The 20,125-nt window shown below is 38.3% G+C and overlaps 1 protein-coding gene across 1 annotated transcript in view; it reads left to right on the forward strand.

Moving 5' to 3' along the window:
• The first annotated feature begins 2,381 nt into the window (after positions 1–2,381).
• LOC134802069 (zinc finger protein 271-like) overlaps positions 2,382–20,125 on the forward strand; it is a 30,659-nt gene continuing 12,915 nt past the window's right edge. Inside the window, exons 1-9 of the mRNA XM_063774662.1 lie at positions 2,382–2,626; positions 3,444–3,575; positions 3,879–4,307; positions 4,907–5,041; positions 7,107–7,234; positions 7,577–7,651; positions 8,888–9,152; positions 9,951–10,036; positions 12,821–12,917. Coding sequence (XP_063630732.1) covers positions 2,486–2,626; positions 3,444–3,575; positions 3,879–4,307; positions 4,907–5,041; positions 7,107–7,234; positions 7,577–7,651; positions 8,888–9,152; positions 9,951–10,036; positions 12,821–12,917 — 1,488 coding nt within the window. The 5' untranslated portion in view covers positions 2,382–2,485. The remainder of the gene's footprint in view (positions 2,627–3,443; positions 3,576–3,878; positions 4,308–4,906; positions 5,042–7,106; positions 7,235–7,576; positions 7,652–8,887; positions 9,153–9,950; positions 10,037–12,820; positions 12,918–20,125) is intronic.

The raw sequence follows: 20,125 nt of genomic DNA on the forward strand, positions 1-20,125 counted from the left end.
TGTCTGTCTGTCTGTCCGTCTGTCACAGCCTATGTTCACGGAAACTATTGGACCAATTAAGTTGAAATTTGGTACACATATGTAAATTAGTGACCCAAAGACGGACATGTAAGTCATGTAACGTAAACAAATGAATTTTAAGCATGGGGGCTACTTTTGGGGGGTCAATTAGAAAGTTAAAAAATTAAGATTTTCAATAACCCAAGTAAATTAGAAAAATCTGCGGAATTAATTCGTGTAGTTTTGAAAATTGGTACAGGTATACCTTGTGGTGTCCAGATACACATACTAAAAGTCCTCGAGGGTAGGGGGTGTGCTGAGGGTGCAGGGAGGGTTGAAGGTACCTTTTTTCATATTTTTGCTCATATCTCGAATATATATGTACAAATAGCATTATAATTACTTCGGACAAAAGTTTTATCATAAAATTTCCTACAAATTTGGTTATGTTTATTTTTACTCTACGATCAATACTTTAGGAGCTTCAGACTGTTAAAGTAAAATTAGGATAAAAAATAGACGATTTAAGAAAACGTCGTTTTTTCGTAATTGTTCATCATAAATATTTTTTTTAGTTTGGAGTAAGCAAGCTAAGTGACCTGCTGATAAAATATAAAAAAAACCGGCCAAGAGCATGTCGGGGTATGCTTAGTGTAGGGTTCCGTAGTTATCCGTCTGTCAAAATAAACTATTCGCAAAAACTCAAAAACAGCTATACCGATTAGGTTCGCTATATTTTTCCTTGAAAGTCTTTACTAAGCTATGTTTTTATGATTTTTTTTTATATTTTTTGGACCCATGGTTCAAAAGTTAGGGGAACTAAAGGGGAAAAAACAACTTTTTTTCTTTCAGATCGATTATTTCCGAAAATATTAAGTTGATCAAAAAATGGTTCTCGATGACCCGTATTCGTTTTAAAAGACCTATCTAACGACATCCCACACTATAGGGTGGAAGCGAAAAAAAATTCATCCCCACTTTAATGTAGGGCAGCCACCGTAAAAAAAAATTTTTTTTCTAGTTTCTATTATTAAATATGGCATGAATATATAAATTTGTTACACTTACGACTTTGTACGAAAAATATAAACTAGAAAAAATATTTTTTTAGGGTGACTCCCCTTACTCCCCTACATTAAGTGGGGATGAATTTTTTTTTTCGCTTTAACCCTATAGTGTAGCGTGTCTTGGATAGGTCTTTTAAAATGAATAAGGGTCTTTAAGGAGCATTTTTGATCAACTTAATATTTTCGGAAATAATCGATCTGAAAGGAAAAAAGTTGTGTTTTCCACTTTAGTTCCCCTAGCATTTTAACCATGGGTCCAAAAAATATTTAAAAAATCGTGAAAGTAAAACTTAGTAAAGACTTTTAAGGAAAAATATAGCGAACCTAATCGGTGTAGCAGTTTTTGAGTTTTTGCAAATAGTCTATTTTGACGGACGGGTAACTACGGAACCCTACACTGAGCATTGCCCGACGGTTTTTTTTTATATTATATCAGCAGGTCGCTTAGCTTGCTTATCCTAAACTATTATTTATTTATTTATGATGAACAATTACGAAAAAACGACGTTTTCTTAAACCGTCTATTTTTCATCTCTTATTTAACTTTAACAGCCTGTGGCTCCTAAAGTTTTGATCGCAGAGTAAAAATGAACATAACCAAATTTGTAGAACATTTTGGGCAAAACTTTTGTCCGAAGTAATTTTAATGCTATTCGTACAGATATTCGTGATATGAGGCTAAAAGAAATGAATCATACACTAAAAAAATAACTACTACTATCAAACTAAATGACACCGTCATGTCAAGGTAACAAGTCTCACCTTGCCACGACTATTATAATAAACATGATGGTGGATGTAACGTCAAGGTGTCAGTGCAAGTGTCAACTTGGGTGCGTTCACCGCGTTCCTAAATAATACAAATTGCAGAACTAAACTTGTCCAAAATTCGACTAGCTTAAAAAGTCACAAAAATTGCCTCAAGATCGTAAGTCACGCACATGTCACACCAGAAGGCGAAAAGTCACGAAAAATGTGACTTTTGTGACCATCTGGCAACACTGTGCATATTATGTATATTGCCAATTTACTTATTTTTTATGCCATACTACAGAAATTATTTTCTAAAAGAAGCTTTAATATATGTTTGTAAAGACTATTGTTTGTATTTATATGAACAAAATATAAAGAAAATTAAGGAAATTAGCAGCTATGATATATTGACGTTTAAATTTAATGTTGCCATTGTAAGAAAATAATATTCTACTAAAATGGATTATGAACAACTTCCCAAACAATTTCCCTGTCGCTTGGTGATTGTATCCGAACTGCTGTCGTTTGACAGTTCAGAAATACATCAATCACTGTCCGCTTACTCAAGAATTATCGCATTTTGTTGCAAAAACAAGAAATAAACACCAATTTCCTAGTTTTGCGTACAGTTCTTTATACATGCGACGTGATACTAAGCTTGCAACATGAATACAATTAAAGAAGAAACCTCTAATCCTTCGTTAAAGCTGCTAAGCTGCCGAGCTTGCTTAGCGACCGATATTAAATTGTTTAATATATACGAAAACAAACTCGCAGAATCTTTTGCTCATATCACAGGGAGTCCCGTAAGTGTTACCTTCTAGTTAAATACAATATTTGTGATTTGCAATCTCAACATGTTGGAGATACCTCTTTTTAAAATTTTACAGTCAATAAAATTTTGTACATATTATTTACATAAATATTGGTAATTAAGTAATTAATTAATTTTAGTCCAGCATATTTCGCTGGCTGTTCAAAGAGGCAACGCCAGCAGCGTGCTAGGCACATTTATCCGGGTACCTATCGACCCTATAGTTCGTTTTTTTTAGCATTAGAAATAAGGTAAACAATCTTGATGTGTCTTTTAATTGAAAAACACATTTAAAAAATAAGTTACGGCAAATATGTAACAATTATGAATCTAATACGATCATTTATATTCTTCTGCTTTCATAAGTAATAGTTACTGATTTTTAAAAAGTGTTTTTCAATTAAAATACATGTCAAGATCGCTTACCTTCTTTCAAGTTCTTTCTAATGCTAAAAAAAACGATCTATAGTCTGTAAATTTCTATAATATTACTTTTAATATTTGTTATATAAGTCAATAATTACCTGAATTAATTTTAATTTTTAACAAGCAGAAACGCCTGCGAACGATGCTATTAAGCTTAGAATAAATTTAAAAGTGGAAAAATTACCCAAGACAGTAATTTTTCCACTTATAAATTTATTCTATACTTAAATTAAGTAAATAATCTTAAATTAAAGCGATGTTGATAGACTCATCAAATGATAAAGCAATGTTTTATTGAAAGTTATTAAGAAAATATAGTAGATCATTAAAAATAATAGTTAAATTTTAGTGGATACATAGGAGAATGTTTATGTCATTTGTAGGTGCTCTTATCAGACGGGTTGCCGCAGCACCTGTGCTGCTACTGCCGCAGCGCTCTGCTCAAATGCAGAGTATTCAGGGCCCGGAGCCTCCGCGCACAACAGTGCCTTAGGGCAGTACCTTTGCAAATTGAGGTAACACTTACTTTATTTTATTTCTCTACAATAATAATAAGGCTGTAGGTCACTTTATTTTCACTTTGTCAAACTGAGCACTGCATTAAATGTAAAAAGTAATTTTTAAGTCCTAAAAATGTAGTTGGTCAAACCAATTTGTCAGTCAGTAAGAACCAGGAAAACTATACTCATCCTTTTGTTTTGGGTGCTCTTACTAGTATAAGACAAAGATAGTATGATTCTCTCTGTCTATGATTGAAATGAGACAGTCCTTTGACAAACTATAATATCCAATTATTTTTATACCTACCAATGTTTCAGCTAACCACAGACTATATCAGAACCATAGACCACCAATCTCACCAGCTTATTTACCTAACACAAACAAGAGTCGAAACAACAGACTATAGAGATATTCTTGAAGTGGATGTGAAAAAAGAAGAGTCAGACATAGACAATTTCATCCCAGAGTCTGACGATTTGAAAATAGAATATGAAATCAAAGATAAAATAGATGAAGGCATAGACAATGGAGATTTCAGTGATGATAATACAGAACAGATATTTGTTGCCACCAATCCGGTGAGAGATGTAAAAGTTAGAAAGGGAAAGAAGAAAAAAACAAATACAGAAGAGAAGAGAGTTAAGAAGAAGATAAAGAAGAGGACGTCAGATAATGATTATTTGCCGGATTTCGATTTTGCCAAGTTTGAAAGTAGTTATAGTGTTGAAATTATTGCTTTAACAAAGGTAAGATTAAAAAGATGTTTTTAGGGTTCCGTCTTCTTCTTCTAAGTCGGTCCCTCACTGCTGAGGATCGTGACTCCGATTGCTAATTTTTCCTATGGCAGCTCTTCACTTCTCCCTGAACCACTTAGGGTTCCGTACCCAAAGGGTAAAAACGGGACCCTATTACTAAGACTCCGCTGTCTGTCTGTCTGTCTTTCACCAGGCTGTATCTCATGAATCTTGATAGCTAGGCAGTTGAAATTTTCACAGATGATGTATTTCTGTTGCCGCTATAACAATAAATACTAAAAACAGAATAAAATAAATATTTAAGAGGGGCGTTTTTTGCGTAATGTTACGGAACCCTTCGTGCGCGAGTACGACTCGCACTTGGCGGGTTTTTTTTTCAAGTACTTAGGCCATATTGTAAATGCGAAAGTAACTTTCTCTTAGTCTTACTTCTTCATGCTAAAACTGAAATGATTGAAATGAAATTTGGTATAAAGAAAGATAGTTTAGGGTCCGAGGAAAGACATATGATAGTTACATATTATATTATAATTTTCCATGCAGACAAAGTCGGGAGTTGAAGCTAGTCTCTAATAATTGTGATGTTTCAGGAGCAACAACTAGAGGAGATTCGGGCGCGCAAGCAGAGCGCCAACTACCAGTACGCGGCGTACAAGTGCGAGGAGTGCGGGAAGGGGTTCATGGCCAACGATGCCTACAACAACCACAAGATACGACACAGCCCGGTAAGGAAGCTTATCAATCAATCCAGTGTTGTTCCCATCGAATGGGGTTGTCATGTACGGAGTCTTAAATAGGGTATTCTCCTACTAGTCAAATCAGTTTCTTTTTTAGAACTATCCAAACGATTTGCTAATATGGAATTTATATGAAACATTACACAGTGACGTCACAGTCAACTCACCTACTTTTTATATTTCTATCCCATTTATTAAATACACCTTGTGTTTAAAAATAACTGCTATCTATGTTTTTCTAATAATTATCTGGTGCCTTATTTCATGCATGGCGTGAAATAATTTATTTTTAATACAGTCAAATACCCTATTAACGCGCTTGAAGATAAAATCTAACAAATAATTGCGCAAAAGTGATGGTAGTACACCTGATAAGGCATGACAACTTTTTCCTAAACATCCTGGAAGGCAGGATTGAAAAGACAAGAGAATAAGGGAAACTTTGAATTACTTATCTCAGAGAAATAAAAAATAATGCAGCATAAGAGGGAAATTAAAAGACTGGCACAAGAAAGAAATGATTGGCGATTACTCCACCGACAAGAGGAAAGTTCTTAAGTTATGATGATGATGAGGGGAAAATGAATAGGACGGCAATAGAACTGCTGCCATATTCCATGTTTTTGATCAGAATGTATGTTAATAGCCGTATTTTACAGCAATTACCGTGCATTCTTTACCAAGAACTATTGTATGGGGGTCGTCAGTCTTCAATCAATCAATCCATTTATTTGTCGAAAAGCAGGTAGTGTTACAAACAGGTGTTCTCTTCTCTTCTCAGCATATTTGCGTCCACTGCTGAACATATCGCTGCCCCAATATTACCGGGTTCTGTTTCACTTTTATCGAACTGAAATTTGAACATTGTCATAGTGACATTAAGTAGAATTTAACTACCTTGAAAATGTAACATAGAACCCTGTAATATTGGGGCAGCGATATGCCTCTTTCATGGATTTCCATGTTGTTCTGTATGCGGCGGTTCTATGCCAGGTCGGCCCTGCCGTCTTTCTAATGTCGTCCGACCATCTGGCTCGTGGTTTTGTTTTGTGGCGCTGTTCGCAGCTCCTCTTCGAAGGGTATGTCCGATCCATCTTCACTTCCGCAGCGCTACTTCTTGGACGAAGGGGGATTGTCGGCACATACTCCACAAATCCTCATTTCTTATTGTCTTCGGCCAGAATATGCGGAGGATCGACCGTAGGGACTTATTGACAAACACTTGTAGCTTGTGTGTCAGCCCCTTTGTCACTCTCCACGTCTCACAGCCGAAGAGCAGCACGGACTTGACGAAACAGGTGTTACATACATATAATTAAGTGCTCCACTTTTGGCCATATGAAGCAGGCCACTGACGAGCCTTCCAACAATCCAAATAGCGTGGCTGCAATCCAAAATCGGTCCGTGAATGTCAAAAACGTACAATGTTTAATATTAGGATGCCGTCGATTTGGATGAATCCATTGTAACGGCATCCATTTGGAAGGCTCGTCAGTGGCCTGCTTTAGGCATACAAATATTTAACGTGAGTGCCGGTGTAGCTCATGAGATTGAAATGAATTGTCATCATCCCAATAATAAATGTCAACTATTTACATACAAGTGTTCAACAAATAATGTCAAAGTTTTAATTGTTAAATGTCAAATTAAGGCCTATATTAATTCCTTTATTTATTTAACTGTATTGTGCGTGTTCTTCATAGAGCATGGGAGCCCACGCGTGCGAGATCTGCCTGGTGAGGTTCAAGCGGCAGTCTCGTCGGCAGGAGCACCAGGACCTGCACCGGCTCAAGTTCCTCTGCAAGGAGTGCAGCTTCGTATCTAGGAACAGGTTGGTTATTATATATCTCATACTGTATTGTGCCTGTCTTGTAATAGAGCATGGGCGCGCACGCGTGCGAGATCTGCCTGGTGAGGTTCAAGCGGCAATCTCGTCGGCAGGAGCACCAGGACCTGCACCGGCTCAAGTTCCTCTGCAAGGAGTGCAGCTTCGTATCTAGGAACAGGTTGGTTATTATATATCTCATACTGTATTGTGCCTGTCTTGTAATAGAGCATGGGCGCGCACGCGTGCGAGATCTGCCTGGTGCGGTTCAAGCGGCAATCTCGTCGGCAGGAGCACCAGGACCTGCACCGGCTCAAGTTCCTCTGCAAGGAGTGCAGCTTCGTATCTAGGAACAGGTTGGTTATTATATATCTCATACTGTATTGTGCCTGTCTTGTAATAGAGCACGGGCGCGCACGCGTGCGAGATCTGCCTGGTGAGGTTCAAGCGGCAGTCTCGTCGGCAGGAGCACCAGGACCTGCACCGGCTCAAGTTCCTCTGCAAGGAGTGCAGCTTCGTATCTAGGAACAGGTTACTTATTATTTATATTGTCAACAGGATCACTGCTTGCTTCTTAATAAATTAGCATTCTTTTTTCTTAGCCTGTTATAGTGTCCCACTGCTGGGCAAAGGCCTCTCCCCTTGATCTCCACAACTATTCACATTCATTTAAAAAAATTGCCACTTTTTTGTTGCAGGTATCAAGCGAAGAAGCATTTCGAGTGGCACTCTGGCAAGATCCACGTCTGCAAGCACTGCGGGGCCAGCTTTACGTGAGTGTCTAGTTGAGTAGATTTAGATGTAGTGTTGGGACGTCTGGCCGAAACCAGGCGGGCTGTCGATCACGTGTCGCGTTCATTCAGCCCAGTTCCCTAGAGTCGGAGCTGCAGGTTACTGTCCCGGCGGCATTCCCACACCATTCTCCTCAAATCTTCTTGTTTTCCTTCAGAACAGAAGGACATCTTTAAGTTCGACGTCCTTTAGTTCGTTTTCTTTCAGTGTGTCTTTACCGAATGTATTACCTAGTTTCAGAAGATACCTGGTTCTCCTGGTCTAGTTGAGTGGTGGGCAAGCTTTCTTCATAGGGGGACAGAAAAAAATAGAAATTTTAGAGAGCCATTGCTACCCCTAAAGTTCCTAAAGCCATTAGCCACCTTCGGTGTCCATCATCAGATCAGCTCGATGGTTACATAATATTGCATTGTCATCCAACTAGGCTTGTGCCTGCTCGGTCACTACAGAGAGCGCTCCGCTCTCGGTCAATCGGTCAAACAAACTAGTTCGGTCTTTTAGTTCCTTTAGTTCAGTTCGGTCGTTGAGAGTTGCAATGAATATGAATCGATTTTACAGTAGATTTTTTAAATCTTTGGCTACTGAAATTACGATTCAAGTTGTACGATACTATATGACGGTTAAACATTTAAAAGCTTAACACAATAAAAATAATTATTTGATTTTCCTTCATACTTTTCAGGTTTAGGACTGTTTTTCACTCTTTTATCTTGTTCGCACTCGTGCCAGCGTCATTGTGAACCATTTCGTTCAGTCTATTATCTGTTTCATTCATGTCAAGCGCTCACCAATCCCACTGAACTAAAGGACTGAAAGACAGATTAAGAGCGTGCAAAAAGATTTAGTTCCTTTCGGTCCTTTATAGGATTTCATTCTTAACAGTTCTTCGTTCATGTCCGACACAAGCCTACATCCAACTTACCCAAGTATGTGAAGTTTCAGACCAATCGAATAATGGGAAGTGGTACTAATTTCGCTTCCAAGATTTGACTCGTACATACATAGAGTTAGACCAAGAAAAGTCTGCAGAGATTCTGACAGCACACGCAGTGCAGGTGTTATTTTAAACGTCAAACTACTACGAAATTATGACGTATAAATAACACTGGCACTGCGTGTGCTGTCCAAATCTCTGCAGACTTTTCTTGGTCTAACTCTACATTGCAAATTAAATAAAAGCTTGTAAAAACAATTAAATAAACAACTTATTTCTGTAGCAAGAGTTCAACATACTTGTCGCACGTGCGTCTTCAGCATCCTGCGATGAATGTGGCATGCGACGTGTGCGGCGAGACGTTCGTGGGACGACTGGGACTGTTGCAACACAAGTCACGAGCACACCAGGTAGGGTCGCCATGTGAGGGAGTTAGCTCGACATACGTGCCTCTCCAGCATACCGCCTTGAATGTGGCATGCGACGTGTGCGGCGAGACGTTCGTGGGACGACTGGGACTGTTACAACACAAGTCAAGAGCACACCAGGTAGGGTCGCCATGCGAGGGAGTTAGCTCGACATACTTGTCGCACGTGCGTCTCCAGCATCTCGCCATGAATGTGGCATGCGACGTGTCGCGAACGTACGTCTCGCCACGTTCGTGGGACGACTGGGGTTACTACAACACAAGTCACGAGCGCATCAGGTAATTGGCACCTGGCAGGGTCGCCATGTAAAGCTCTTAGTTGAGCATGAAAGCATGATGCAACAAGATTTCGACATTGATGTATTATGTTTGAAAAGGCACCGTTCAATATAATTTGTATTATAATTTTAAAGTTAATGCTTAGAGTGATAGTGAGGGTTGCACAATTAATGTACCTACCTACTGGTAAAGCATTTTTGCCCAAGCTGAAAGGGAAACCTTCGTTCGCAGATTTGTAGGTTATTTAGGAAAAAGGATCCACAAAAATCTGTCAATAGAATTTAGACTTTCTATCAAAACGATAAGTCATTCATTTAAATGACAAATAGATGGATCCTTTTCGCTAAATTGCGTCAATGGGGTTGGCAACTGTCAAAGGTTTGCATAGATGGCGCCATCATAGCTGGCCCCTTTTTCTTTGAGATTTGGCTTAAAGGGCTGGCATCCAGGGCATATCATTCCATTAAAAAATATTTTTTTGGGACAATTCTAGGGATTGACAAGGCAAGCTATGCTGGCGCCATCTGTTAAATACTTCGACCGGTCAACCCCATTTCGTCTTACACTGTCGGCCACTAAAAACCGGTCACCGATCTTGTATCTGACCCTATGTTTCATGTGTCAGGTGACAGTGGTGAAGGCGGAGTCTCGCTGCGCGGAGTGCGGCGCGCAGTTCGAGAGCGCGGAGGCGTTGACCAGACACACCCCCTGCGACCCACATGCCAGGTATATCCCTACTAATATAGGGTATTCAAAGTTATTTGATTACTAGCAAAGAGAAGAGATAGTATAGAGGGGTCCTGTCATAGCAAATTTTGTAGTCACCGTAAATTTACTGCCATCTATCGACACACGATTAAACCTCAAAAGTCAAAATGATAATGTTTATAACTATCAAAAAAATGTATACATATATATGGATAAATGATTTTATTATTTTTATTTCAATTTGACCCATGTTCTTTCACTGATACCTATGTGTTAAAATTGTTAAATATGAAACGGTGTCGTCAATGCCATCTAGCCGAGCATAGGCCAAAGGTGTGGCGCCATCTATCCGAGAATGATTTTTTCTTGATTTCCGAGGCACGTTATTTCCTTAGACTTTATTCATCTTATGCGGAGTTATATATGTCTTTTCTTCTAGTCAAATCAGTTTCTATTTTCGAAATGTCAAAACGATTTTGCTACTATGGAATATATTGAACACTAGCATGTGACGTCACAATCAAACCACCTACTCTTTATAGTTTTATACGGGTGTTAAAATAGAAATTGTGTCTAAAAATAACTGCTGTCTACGTTATACTATTAATCTTCAGATGTTTTATTTCATGCATGGTGTACAATCATTTATTTTCCGAGCAAATACAGTCAAATACCCTATTACAGTGCCGTTTTTGATAACTTTTGACAGATAATAAAATATGATACATCAAGGCGGTTTGTTTACAAAGGGCCGGGAAACACGAAAATCGAAACTCAGCTATCTGCCTCTTTATCGCTCTAATATGCAAGAGTGATAGAGAGGTTAGATAACAAAATTTCGACTCTCTCGTTTGCGGTAGACCCTTAGATTGTGACGGATTGTGGAAGTGGCGCCCTCTATGCTGAGTTTCACGTAATATTCCATATTGCATGCAAGTTCTTGCTAGTCTAAGCCTCTTTCAAATAGTGAATAGAATCAGGCGTTACTTTGCGCTAATTAATTCAATTCAATTCAATTCGTTTAATACGGTGTAAACGTACATGTCAATAAGATACAAAAAATAAAAACACACACACATCTAAAACTAATTAAACCTAAACAACACACACGTCAATTAATTTAAAGAAAAAATATTACACAATATTAATACCCACAAAATAAATTCTTAAAATAATCATGTAATCTATGTCCATAAAATTCATCAACACTATAAAAGGCTTTATCAATTAAATATTTTTTGAGTTTACTGACAAACATCTCATAAGAAGTTGCCTCTTTGATTTCCGGGCTCGACTCAAGCTATTAAAACCAAAATATAACTTTGCTAATCCGCGAAAAGATGATGACGCGCGGTAACGGCCGTTGCTGGACGTCAGACCGTCAACATCTCCGGAGGATGCCTCGTAGAGAGGCGAAACACGTGTCGAGTATTGTACTTTTGGTGGTGGTTTGTTATATTTATTTTCATATCTCATGCTCTGAAAGTGGGTGGTTGTTGTTCTAAAAGGTGCGCAGAAAGTGATACGTTTATGCTCTAGCGCAGAAAAGTAGTGTACTCCTCTGCGTCCCCGTCCCACGAACAACTGGGTGGAAACAAAATGGAAAAATAGTGTCTTTATTTCCTCGCTTGGAACAATTGGTAATTGTTTAATTTTACTAATCCCACGTTGATCCTTTTTTTATAAAAAATGATGTAAGTAAATTGTTAGAAACAAATTTTTCTTGTTTCTTTCGTTGAATTCTATTTACTCGATTTCGTAAGGCGGGAACCAACAGGAATACACCAAAAATATTTTTTTAAACCTTACACTTGCGTAAATTAGCAAAGGCAAAATCTTATACAGCCACAGTTAAACCTTTGTACGATATTAAATTGGTTTTTAAAGTTATTTAGCACTATATTCATGAAAATAAAATAAAATACAAGATAAAAATTTTGTTATATTATTAATGAAATAGTTATTTAATATTTAAAATACTTTTATTATGTTATTACGTGGTGCGGTGCACCAAGGTCGCGGTGCGGTCCGGTAGCCTGTTGCGGCTTTTAGAACGAAAAAGTATAAAATTAAAAAGTAAGATGCAATCCCGCTGATTTTCATACTATAATGTACAAACCATTTTAAAATTACTGCAGGTTGTTAAAAAATGTGTATTTTCGTAAATATTGCAATATAAATGATTTTCGCTAGGGGTTATTAATCTTTACACTTGTAAAGTCTCCGATTGCAAGTAAGTCCTAATGAAAAAAATCATGGCCGTAGGTCTATTAGGTACTTCAATTGCTGATTTTGCGAAATTGCCTTGTCTTGTTTGGTTTCCTCGCATTCGATATGAAAAGTAGAGTGTTTAACTCGGGTGAAAGGCACCATTTCCGTCTCGGACTATTGGCGCTCTCACTGCGTTCGAGCGCCAAACTACCTCGACAGAAATGGGTGCCTTTCAACCCTTGGTTAACAATCTACTATTGCGTATTTATATTTGCGGTGGGAGGGTGGGAGCATTAATTGCATGTAAAAATACGCAAGTAAGTATAACGGGTTAGCACTGATTGACTAGCACGTTATCTTTTCGCGGATTAGAAAAGTAATATTTTGGTTTTAATTAGTGTAGGGGCTATTCAATTACCTCATTTCAAATTAGGGGGGAGGGGGGGTCTGGACATCGGATGATGGTAGCATGCCGTAGGAGGAAACGGCGTCATCCGAAGCATGATTTTAGGGTGGGGGGGGGGGGTCAAATCGTCAAAAAACGATTACGTAATTTATGGACAGCCCCTAAGCCTCGTTTAACGTTGGCAGGCCCTGTCTGGTGTGTGGCGAGACGTTGTCGACAGAGGAAGAATTACAAGCACACGCCAAGGAACGACACAGCATGGAACAGTTCAAATGTGTACAGGTAAGAGTTGTTAACCCTTTCACCGCCAAGGACGGCTGTGGACGTCATCGGAGTCTTGCCAGTGACGCCAACAGCCGTCAGCTTCTCCAGCTTTTATCGCTGACTGTACTTGTCATTCCACAGACAACTAATACCCATCGAGACAATAGGGTATTTTCCTACTAGTCAAATCAGTTACTTTTTTAGAACTGCCAAAACGATTTGCTAATATGGAATCTATATGAAACATTACATCGTGACGTCACGGTCAACTCACCTACTTTTTATATTTCTATCCGATTTATTAAATAGAACTTGTGTTTAAAAATAACTCCTATCTGTGTTTTTCTAATAATTATCTGGTGCTTTATTTCATGCATGGTGTAAAATAATTTATTTTAAATACAGTATAATACCCTATTCTGAAAAACCCCAAACACAATTAGGTTGTGTTGTTTCATCACAGAGTTCCTATGGCCTCCATCATCGGATCAGCTCGGCGGTACTGTAATATTGCATTGTCACCCGACTTACATATACTTATATGCAAAATTTCAGCTTCATGGAAGTCGGGAAGTGGGTCAAATTTAACTTGCAAGATTTGACCCGTACATTAAAAAAAAAACAACGGGTTGCACTCCGGGAGTGCCGGCAGAAGTGAAAACTCAATGACTAGTCCAAAATATCTTCAGCACTATGTATAATAAAATTGACCCATCCTCCTTTCTATTGAAAAACTTTATAGCTGCTTTGTTACTGCACACCGTTGTATGGGGACCTTGCACTTTGAGACTATGCGCTGAAACTTGGCACAGTTGATTCTTAGCTGGTCTTGAGCAGATACAGACCGGGAGCCGTCGAGAGCCACCTCTCATTTAGTGAGGGGGGAGGGGGAAAGTTCGACGCTGCCGCGCTTCACTTGGAGCAACATTTCTCTAAAACTATACCTATTAGGGAATGTAATATATCATTTTCGGATAAATTAAGGATGAGGAATCTAGTTTTGGAACAAAAACAATGCACTTTCTAACAAAAAAAAAGCATAAAGTAGAAAAGACTAAAAAACGTATTTTTGATTTTTTCATAATTACCAATTTTTTTTAAAGTGTAGCAGGAATCTGAAAACAAAAAATACAGTCGTAAAGCTACACTTATTACGTTTAAGAAAATATATAGTTTAATATACAAAACTGTTGATAAATGGGAGATAAAAAATAATATTAAGCGTGGGTCAGAGTGATCTCAATACAAAATATTATGAATGTGGGAAAGTTACTTATAATTTGTTCTACAATCGTTTATTTTTCTTGTTTTTCGTAAATAACTCGTAAACGGTAGCCCACAGCAAAAAAATATCTTTTACGTAAATAATCTGTTTCAGATTTCTTATAAAATAAGTGCTCCTTTTTTTCGCTAAGGTCAATATTAAAAAAAATATTGAAGGGAGAAAATAAATACTAAGGTCCTCTTTTTTAGTCATTCGTAAATAACTCGTAAAGGATGTCCAATAGCAAAAAATATTTTAACACAAGAATAATTAGCATAAAATTTCCTACAAAAAAGGTTATTCAAACTTTTTCGCTAGGATCAATATTTAAAAAGGGGACCTTAGAATTTATTTTCTCTCTTTAATATCGTTTTTAATATTGATCCTAGCGAAAAAGTTCGAATGACCTTTTTTGTAGGAAATTTTATTTAAATTATTCATGTACTAAAAATTTTTGCTATTGGCCTTCGTTTACGAGTTATTTACGAATGACTAAAAAAGGGGACCTAAGTATTTATTTTCTCCCTTCAATATTTTTTTCAATATTGATGGTACCGAAAAACAGTAGTACTTATTTTATAAGAAATCTGAAACAGATTATTTACGTAAAACATATTTTTTTGCTGTGGGCTACCGTTTACGAGTTATTTACGAAAAACAAGAAAAATAAACGATTGTAGAACAAATTATAAGTAACTTTCCCACATTCATAATATTTTGTATTGAGATCACTCTGACCCACGCTTAATATTATTTTTTATCTCCCATTTATCAAGAGTTTTGTATAATAAACTATATATTTTCTTAAACGTAATAAGTGTAGCTTTACGACTGTATTTTTTGTTTTCAGATTCCTGCTACACTTAAAAAAAAATGGTAATTATGAAAAAATCAAAAATACGTTTTTTAGTCTTTTCTACTTTATGCTTTTTTTTTGTTAGAAAGTGCATTGTTTTGGTTCCAAAAAAAAATTCCTTATCCTTAATTTAACCGAAAATGATATATCACATGCCCTAATAGGTACAGTTTTAGAGAAATGTTGCTCCAAGTGAAGCGCGGCGGCGTCGAACTTCCCCCCCTCCCCCCACTAAATGAGACGTGGCTCTCGAGGTCTCCCGGTCTGTATCTGCTCATGACCAGCTAAGAATCAACTGTGCCAAGTTTCAGCGCATAGTCACAAAGTGCAAGGTGTCGTGCAGTAACAAACTAGCTATTAGTTCCGAAATTGCTGGTCAGTGAGCTTGATTAAAATTCGAAATTCAAATTTGTAGCGTTAATTGTTTAAAATTCGAATAAAAATTGTAAAGTTACCTTGCAGACCTCGCATCTTAATATATTTGGTCATGATATTTTGAGTTTTATTCACCAGTACTAGAGTTCACTTTTATTAGCGATTTCATCAAGATGTAGCTTTATTGAATTATATTTGAGTGATATAAAGTTAGAATGTAACTGTGAGATCCTCGTATTTCAACCCGTACAAGATTAGAACCTTTTTCATGTAATGTCATTGAGTTTTTCTTTATTGATTTAAATGCCATCTAAATGAGTGGCCATCTAAACGTTACGGTCACGTGATCGCGTTACGCTGTCTCGAGTTTATCATTTTTTCCCCACCTCAAAAAGTGCCCAGCGCCGCTAAAGAAGTTTTCACTACAATACCAAAACAACAGTTAAAAGAAACAAAATAGAAGTTAAAATTAGATTTACATTTAAATTAACGTAACAGGAACCATGAATTAACTTAAACAGAAAAGAGATATGTAACTATAAGCCACTTGTGTGTGTGTGTGTGTGTGTGTGTGTGTGTGTGTGTGTGTGTGTGTGTGTGTGTGTGTGTGTGTGTGCGTGTGTGTGTGTGTGTGTGTGTGTGCGTGTGTGTGTGTGTGTGTGTGTGTGTGTCTGTGTGTGTCTGTGTGTGTCTGTGTCTGTGTGTGTGTGTGTGTGTGTGCGTGTGTGTGTGTGTGTGTGTGTGTGTGTGGAAGCAGCACTAGCGCAGTGGAAGCGTGCTGGGCCCATAACCTGTTAAATCTGGCGTAAAGGAAACTATGATGAGTCCATATGAAGAGTATATTGTCGAGGATTAGGCACTGATACAAATTTAGTCTGGTTAGCAGCAAGGTCGAAACGAATGTGACGGCATCACGCACGCGAACAAAAGCTGTATATTTATTCAAACATTTAAACTTGTTCCACGTGCGTTTATGCAGTTACCTATAAAACAAGATTCTTTAAGTTTACGAAGACACTTTCCAACACTGGCCCTTAAACCAAAGCAATCTTGTTTAAACACACAAACACAAAACTTAAATAGTGACTTACACTTCACTATAACATTAAATTAACAAAAACATATGCACTGAACTTTCGCTACACCTTATTAACAAAGTTCAGTTATTCACATTATGAATTGTTATTCAATAAATGTTTATAAAATAAACAAGTCTTTTAATTTCATGTAATCACTATCATGTTTGACTAAACCAACAAATAACCATGATGGTAATTACACAATTATTTGTATTTACCTATGACAGTAATGTGAGCTGTCTCACAAACTTACTGTGTTTAACTTTACACAACGCTTTCGTCAGTATATCTGCCAACATATCATTAGTATTTAGATACTCAATAGTAATCTTATTACTATTTACAAGTTCTCTAATAAAATGATGCCGTATATCGATATGTTTGGTCCTAGCATGATGTAAAGAGCTCCTACACAATTTTAGCGCTGACTGATTGTCATTGAAAATTGTCGGTACAATTTCTTTATTTATAATTTGTTTCAGAAATGTACTAATAAACAAACCCTCTTTACAAGAATTAGACAAAGAGTAGTATTCGGCTTCGGTAGAGCTAAGGCTAACTGTTTTTTGCTTGCGACTTTCCCAAGTAACTACTGACTCACCTATTTTAAAAACATAGCCCGTGTACGACCGGCGGTCTACGTCGTCACTGCCCCAGTCTGCATCCGCATATCCGGTGATATCCAGCTGCTTCTTGCCTTTCTTAAAAGTCAAACGGAGATCCAAGGTACCTTTCAAGTAGCGCAGGACTCTTTTGGCTGCTTTCCAGTGGGTCTCTGTAAATGATTCATTAAATTGACTCAAGTAGCTAACTGCGTATGCGATGTCTGGTCGGGTACAGATAGCAATATACATAAGAGAACCTACAAGACCTCTATAATCATAGGTATCATCTCTTTGATTGCCCCTAGGTAACTTAAGTCCAGTTTCCATGGGAGTAGGCGAACACTTACACTCTTCCATTTTATATTTCTTCAGCACCATCGCGATATAACTCGATTGATCGAGAGTAATTTTGTTTTCATCTCTACACAATCTCATACCTAACACCTGATGAGCTGGCCCTAGATCTGTCATATCAAATTCCTTCATTAATTTGACTTTGACATCTAGCTTATCACGTTCATCACCTGTCGAAAACAATATTATATCATCAACATACAGAGCAATAATTATAAACGACCCCTTCAGTCGCTGAAAATAAACACAAGGCTCAGATGATGACTTATTGAACTTCAACTTACTGCATAGAACATGATCAATCGTCTCGTACCATGCCTTTGAGGCTTGTTTCAACCCGTAAATAGCTTTATTTAATTTGTAGACCTTACTTTCTTGACCTTTAACTATAAAGCCTTCCGGTTGTTCCATGAACACAGTTTCCTTCAAGTCACCGTTGAGAAATGCTGTTTTTACATCAAGATGTTCAATCTTCATACCGTACTCAACCGCCAAGGCTAACAAAGTACGTATAGTGGAGTATCTGACAACCGGTGAATACGTCTCCTCATAGTCTATTCCATATTGCTGCGTGAAGCCTTTAGCTACCAGGCGTGCCCTATATTTGAGTAGTTCACCGTTCAATCCACGTTTCACTTTGAACACCCACTTGCATTTGACAGGTTTTTGTGACTCTCGTCGATCTGTCAGTGTCCAACACTCGTTCTTAATAAATGAGTTGTACTCACAAGACATTGCTTCCCTCCAATTGTCAGCATCTGGACCACTCAGTGCTTCTCGTACAGTCCGTGGAGCATCTGGATCGCACGTGCCCGCTAGGAATCCAAAATGTGGTGAACCCGATGAACTGTCATATTCCGAAGTATCCGTACTCTCCTCCTCTGGAATATAAGTTGCATCGGCCGGATCATCACATTCACTAGAGCTAGACGAATCATTTATTGTGATCGTACTCGTTCGATCGCTCGTACTCTGAGAATTTTGTGTTAAATTGGCATCATCAGACGTACCGCTCACTACCGATATCGCTGGTTGTACAGAAGTTGGGATCGACAATTCGATTACAACATTTTTATTTCCATTATTTTCAATTTGTGGAAATATTTCAATTGAATCAATGACATTGTCAATGTCATCATTTGATACATTTTTAATGAACGTATTTTCTAAGAAGGTTACATCCCTGGCTTTGATGCATTTTGTTGGTTGTTCCGGGTCCAAGAGTCTATAACCCTTTGTATGCTCACAATACCCAACAAAAATGTACTTTTTGCATTTCGGATCTAATTTCGAACGCTTCAAAGTCATCGCATAAGCCACAGAACCAAAGATACGTAAATGACTTAGAGATACCTTTTTGCCACTCCACTTTTCTTCAGGAGTGCTCCCCAGTACAGCTTTCGTAGGACAGCGGTTTTTGACGTAGACGGCCGTGTTAACAGCCTCCGCCCAGAATTCGTTGCTTAGTCCCGCATCTTGCAGCATGCATCTTGCAGCCTGCATCACAGTCCTGTTCGCGCGTTCTGCGACCCCGTTCTGAGCAGCGGAGCCAGGAACAGTGGTTTGATGCACGATGCCATTGCTCTTGAGATACGCCTGAAAAGCAGAACTGGTGTATTCTCCTCCGTTGTCGCTACGTAGCGATTTTATCTTTTTACCTGTCTGGTTCTCCACTAAAGCCTTAAACTCTTTGAACCTATCAAATACTTCACCTTTCTTAGTTAAAAAGTACACAAACGTCTTTCTAGAATAGTCATCTATGAAAAGCAAGAAATACCTTGCACCGCTGAATGAGGGAGATGGTAGCGGCCCACAGACGTCTGTATGTACTAAACCCAGGACCTCTTTAGCCCTGTTGTGAGATATCTTAGGAAAGGGGACCCTACTTGCCTTACCTTGTACACACGCTACACACGTTTCAAAATCTCTACTATCATATGATATACCAGAAGCCATACCTTTTTTCAAAAGTTCCATGCTTCTTCTGTTGAGATGCGATAGACGACGATGCCAAACCTTCTCTGAAGCTACAGATACAGTTCCGTCGCTAGTAACCGCACGCTTCTCCTCCACTGCTGCATTGGCCATCTGTTTGTTCTGTAAAGGAACATTAGAACGCGCCCCCACAGTGTCAAGGACATAAACATCATTTTTCAAAGTAGCTGTCGCTGCAATAACCCCATTATCTAATATTTCGCAACAATCGGATTCGAATACTATCTTAAAGCCTTTCTTTGCCATGGCGCTTACCGACAATAAGTTAGCTACTAAATTAGGTACATAATACACATCACTTATAGTCTTTACAGTGCCATTACGTTGTTCCACTTGAACATTACCTCGCCCGGCCGTAAATAGTTTATCTCCGTTAGCTACAGTCACTTGCAACGATTTCTCTGACTTCATGTCACTCATCATGTTCACATCTCGACAAAGATGACTCGCCGATCCACTGTCCACGTACCAAAGATCACTTTCCACGTTCACCGACAGCGCCGTGAGTAGAGCCTTTGCCGACGACGTTTCTTTGCTACTTTTCTTTTTGTTCAACATCGGACAATCTTTCTTGAAATGTCCGGTCCTCTTACATACATAACACCTGGGCAGCTTTCTCGCGGCCGCCAGAGCCGTAACTCCGTCTCCGTCGCGCTTGCTGTCGTCACGTCGCATCCTTTCCTGTAGCAGCTTCGCCG

This window comes from Cydia splendana, chromosome 24 (genome assembly GCF_910591565.1).
Source record: "Cydia splendana chromosome 24, ilCydSple1.2, whole genome shotgun sequence".
Classification (NCBI taxonomy): domain Eukaryota; kingdom Metazoa; phylum Arthropoda; class Insecta; order Lepidoptera; family Tortricidae; genus Cydia; species Cydia splendana.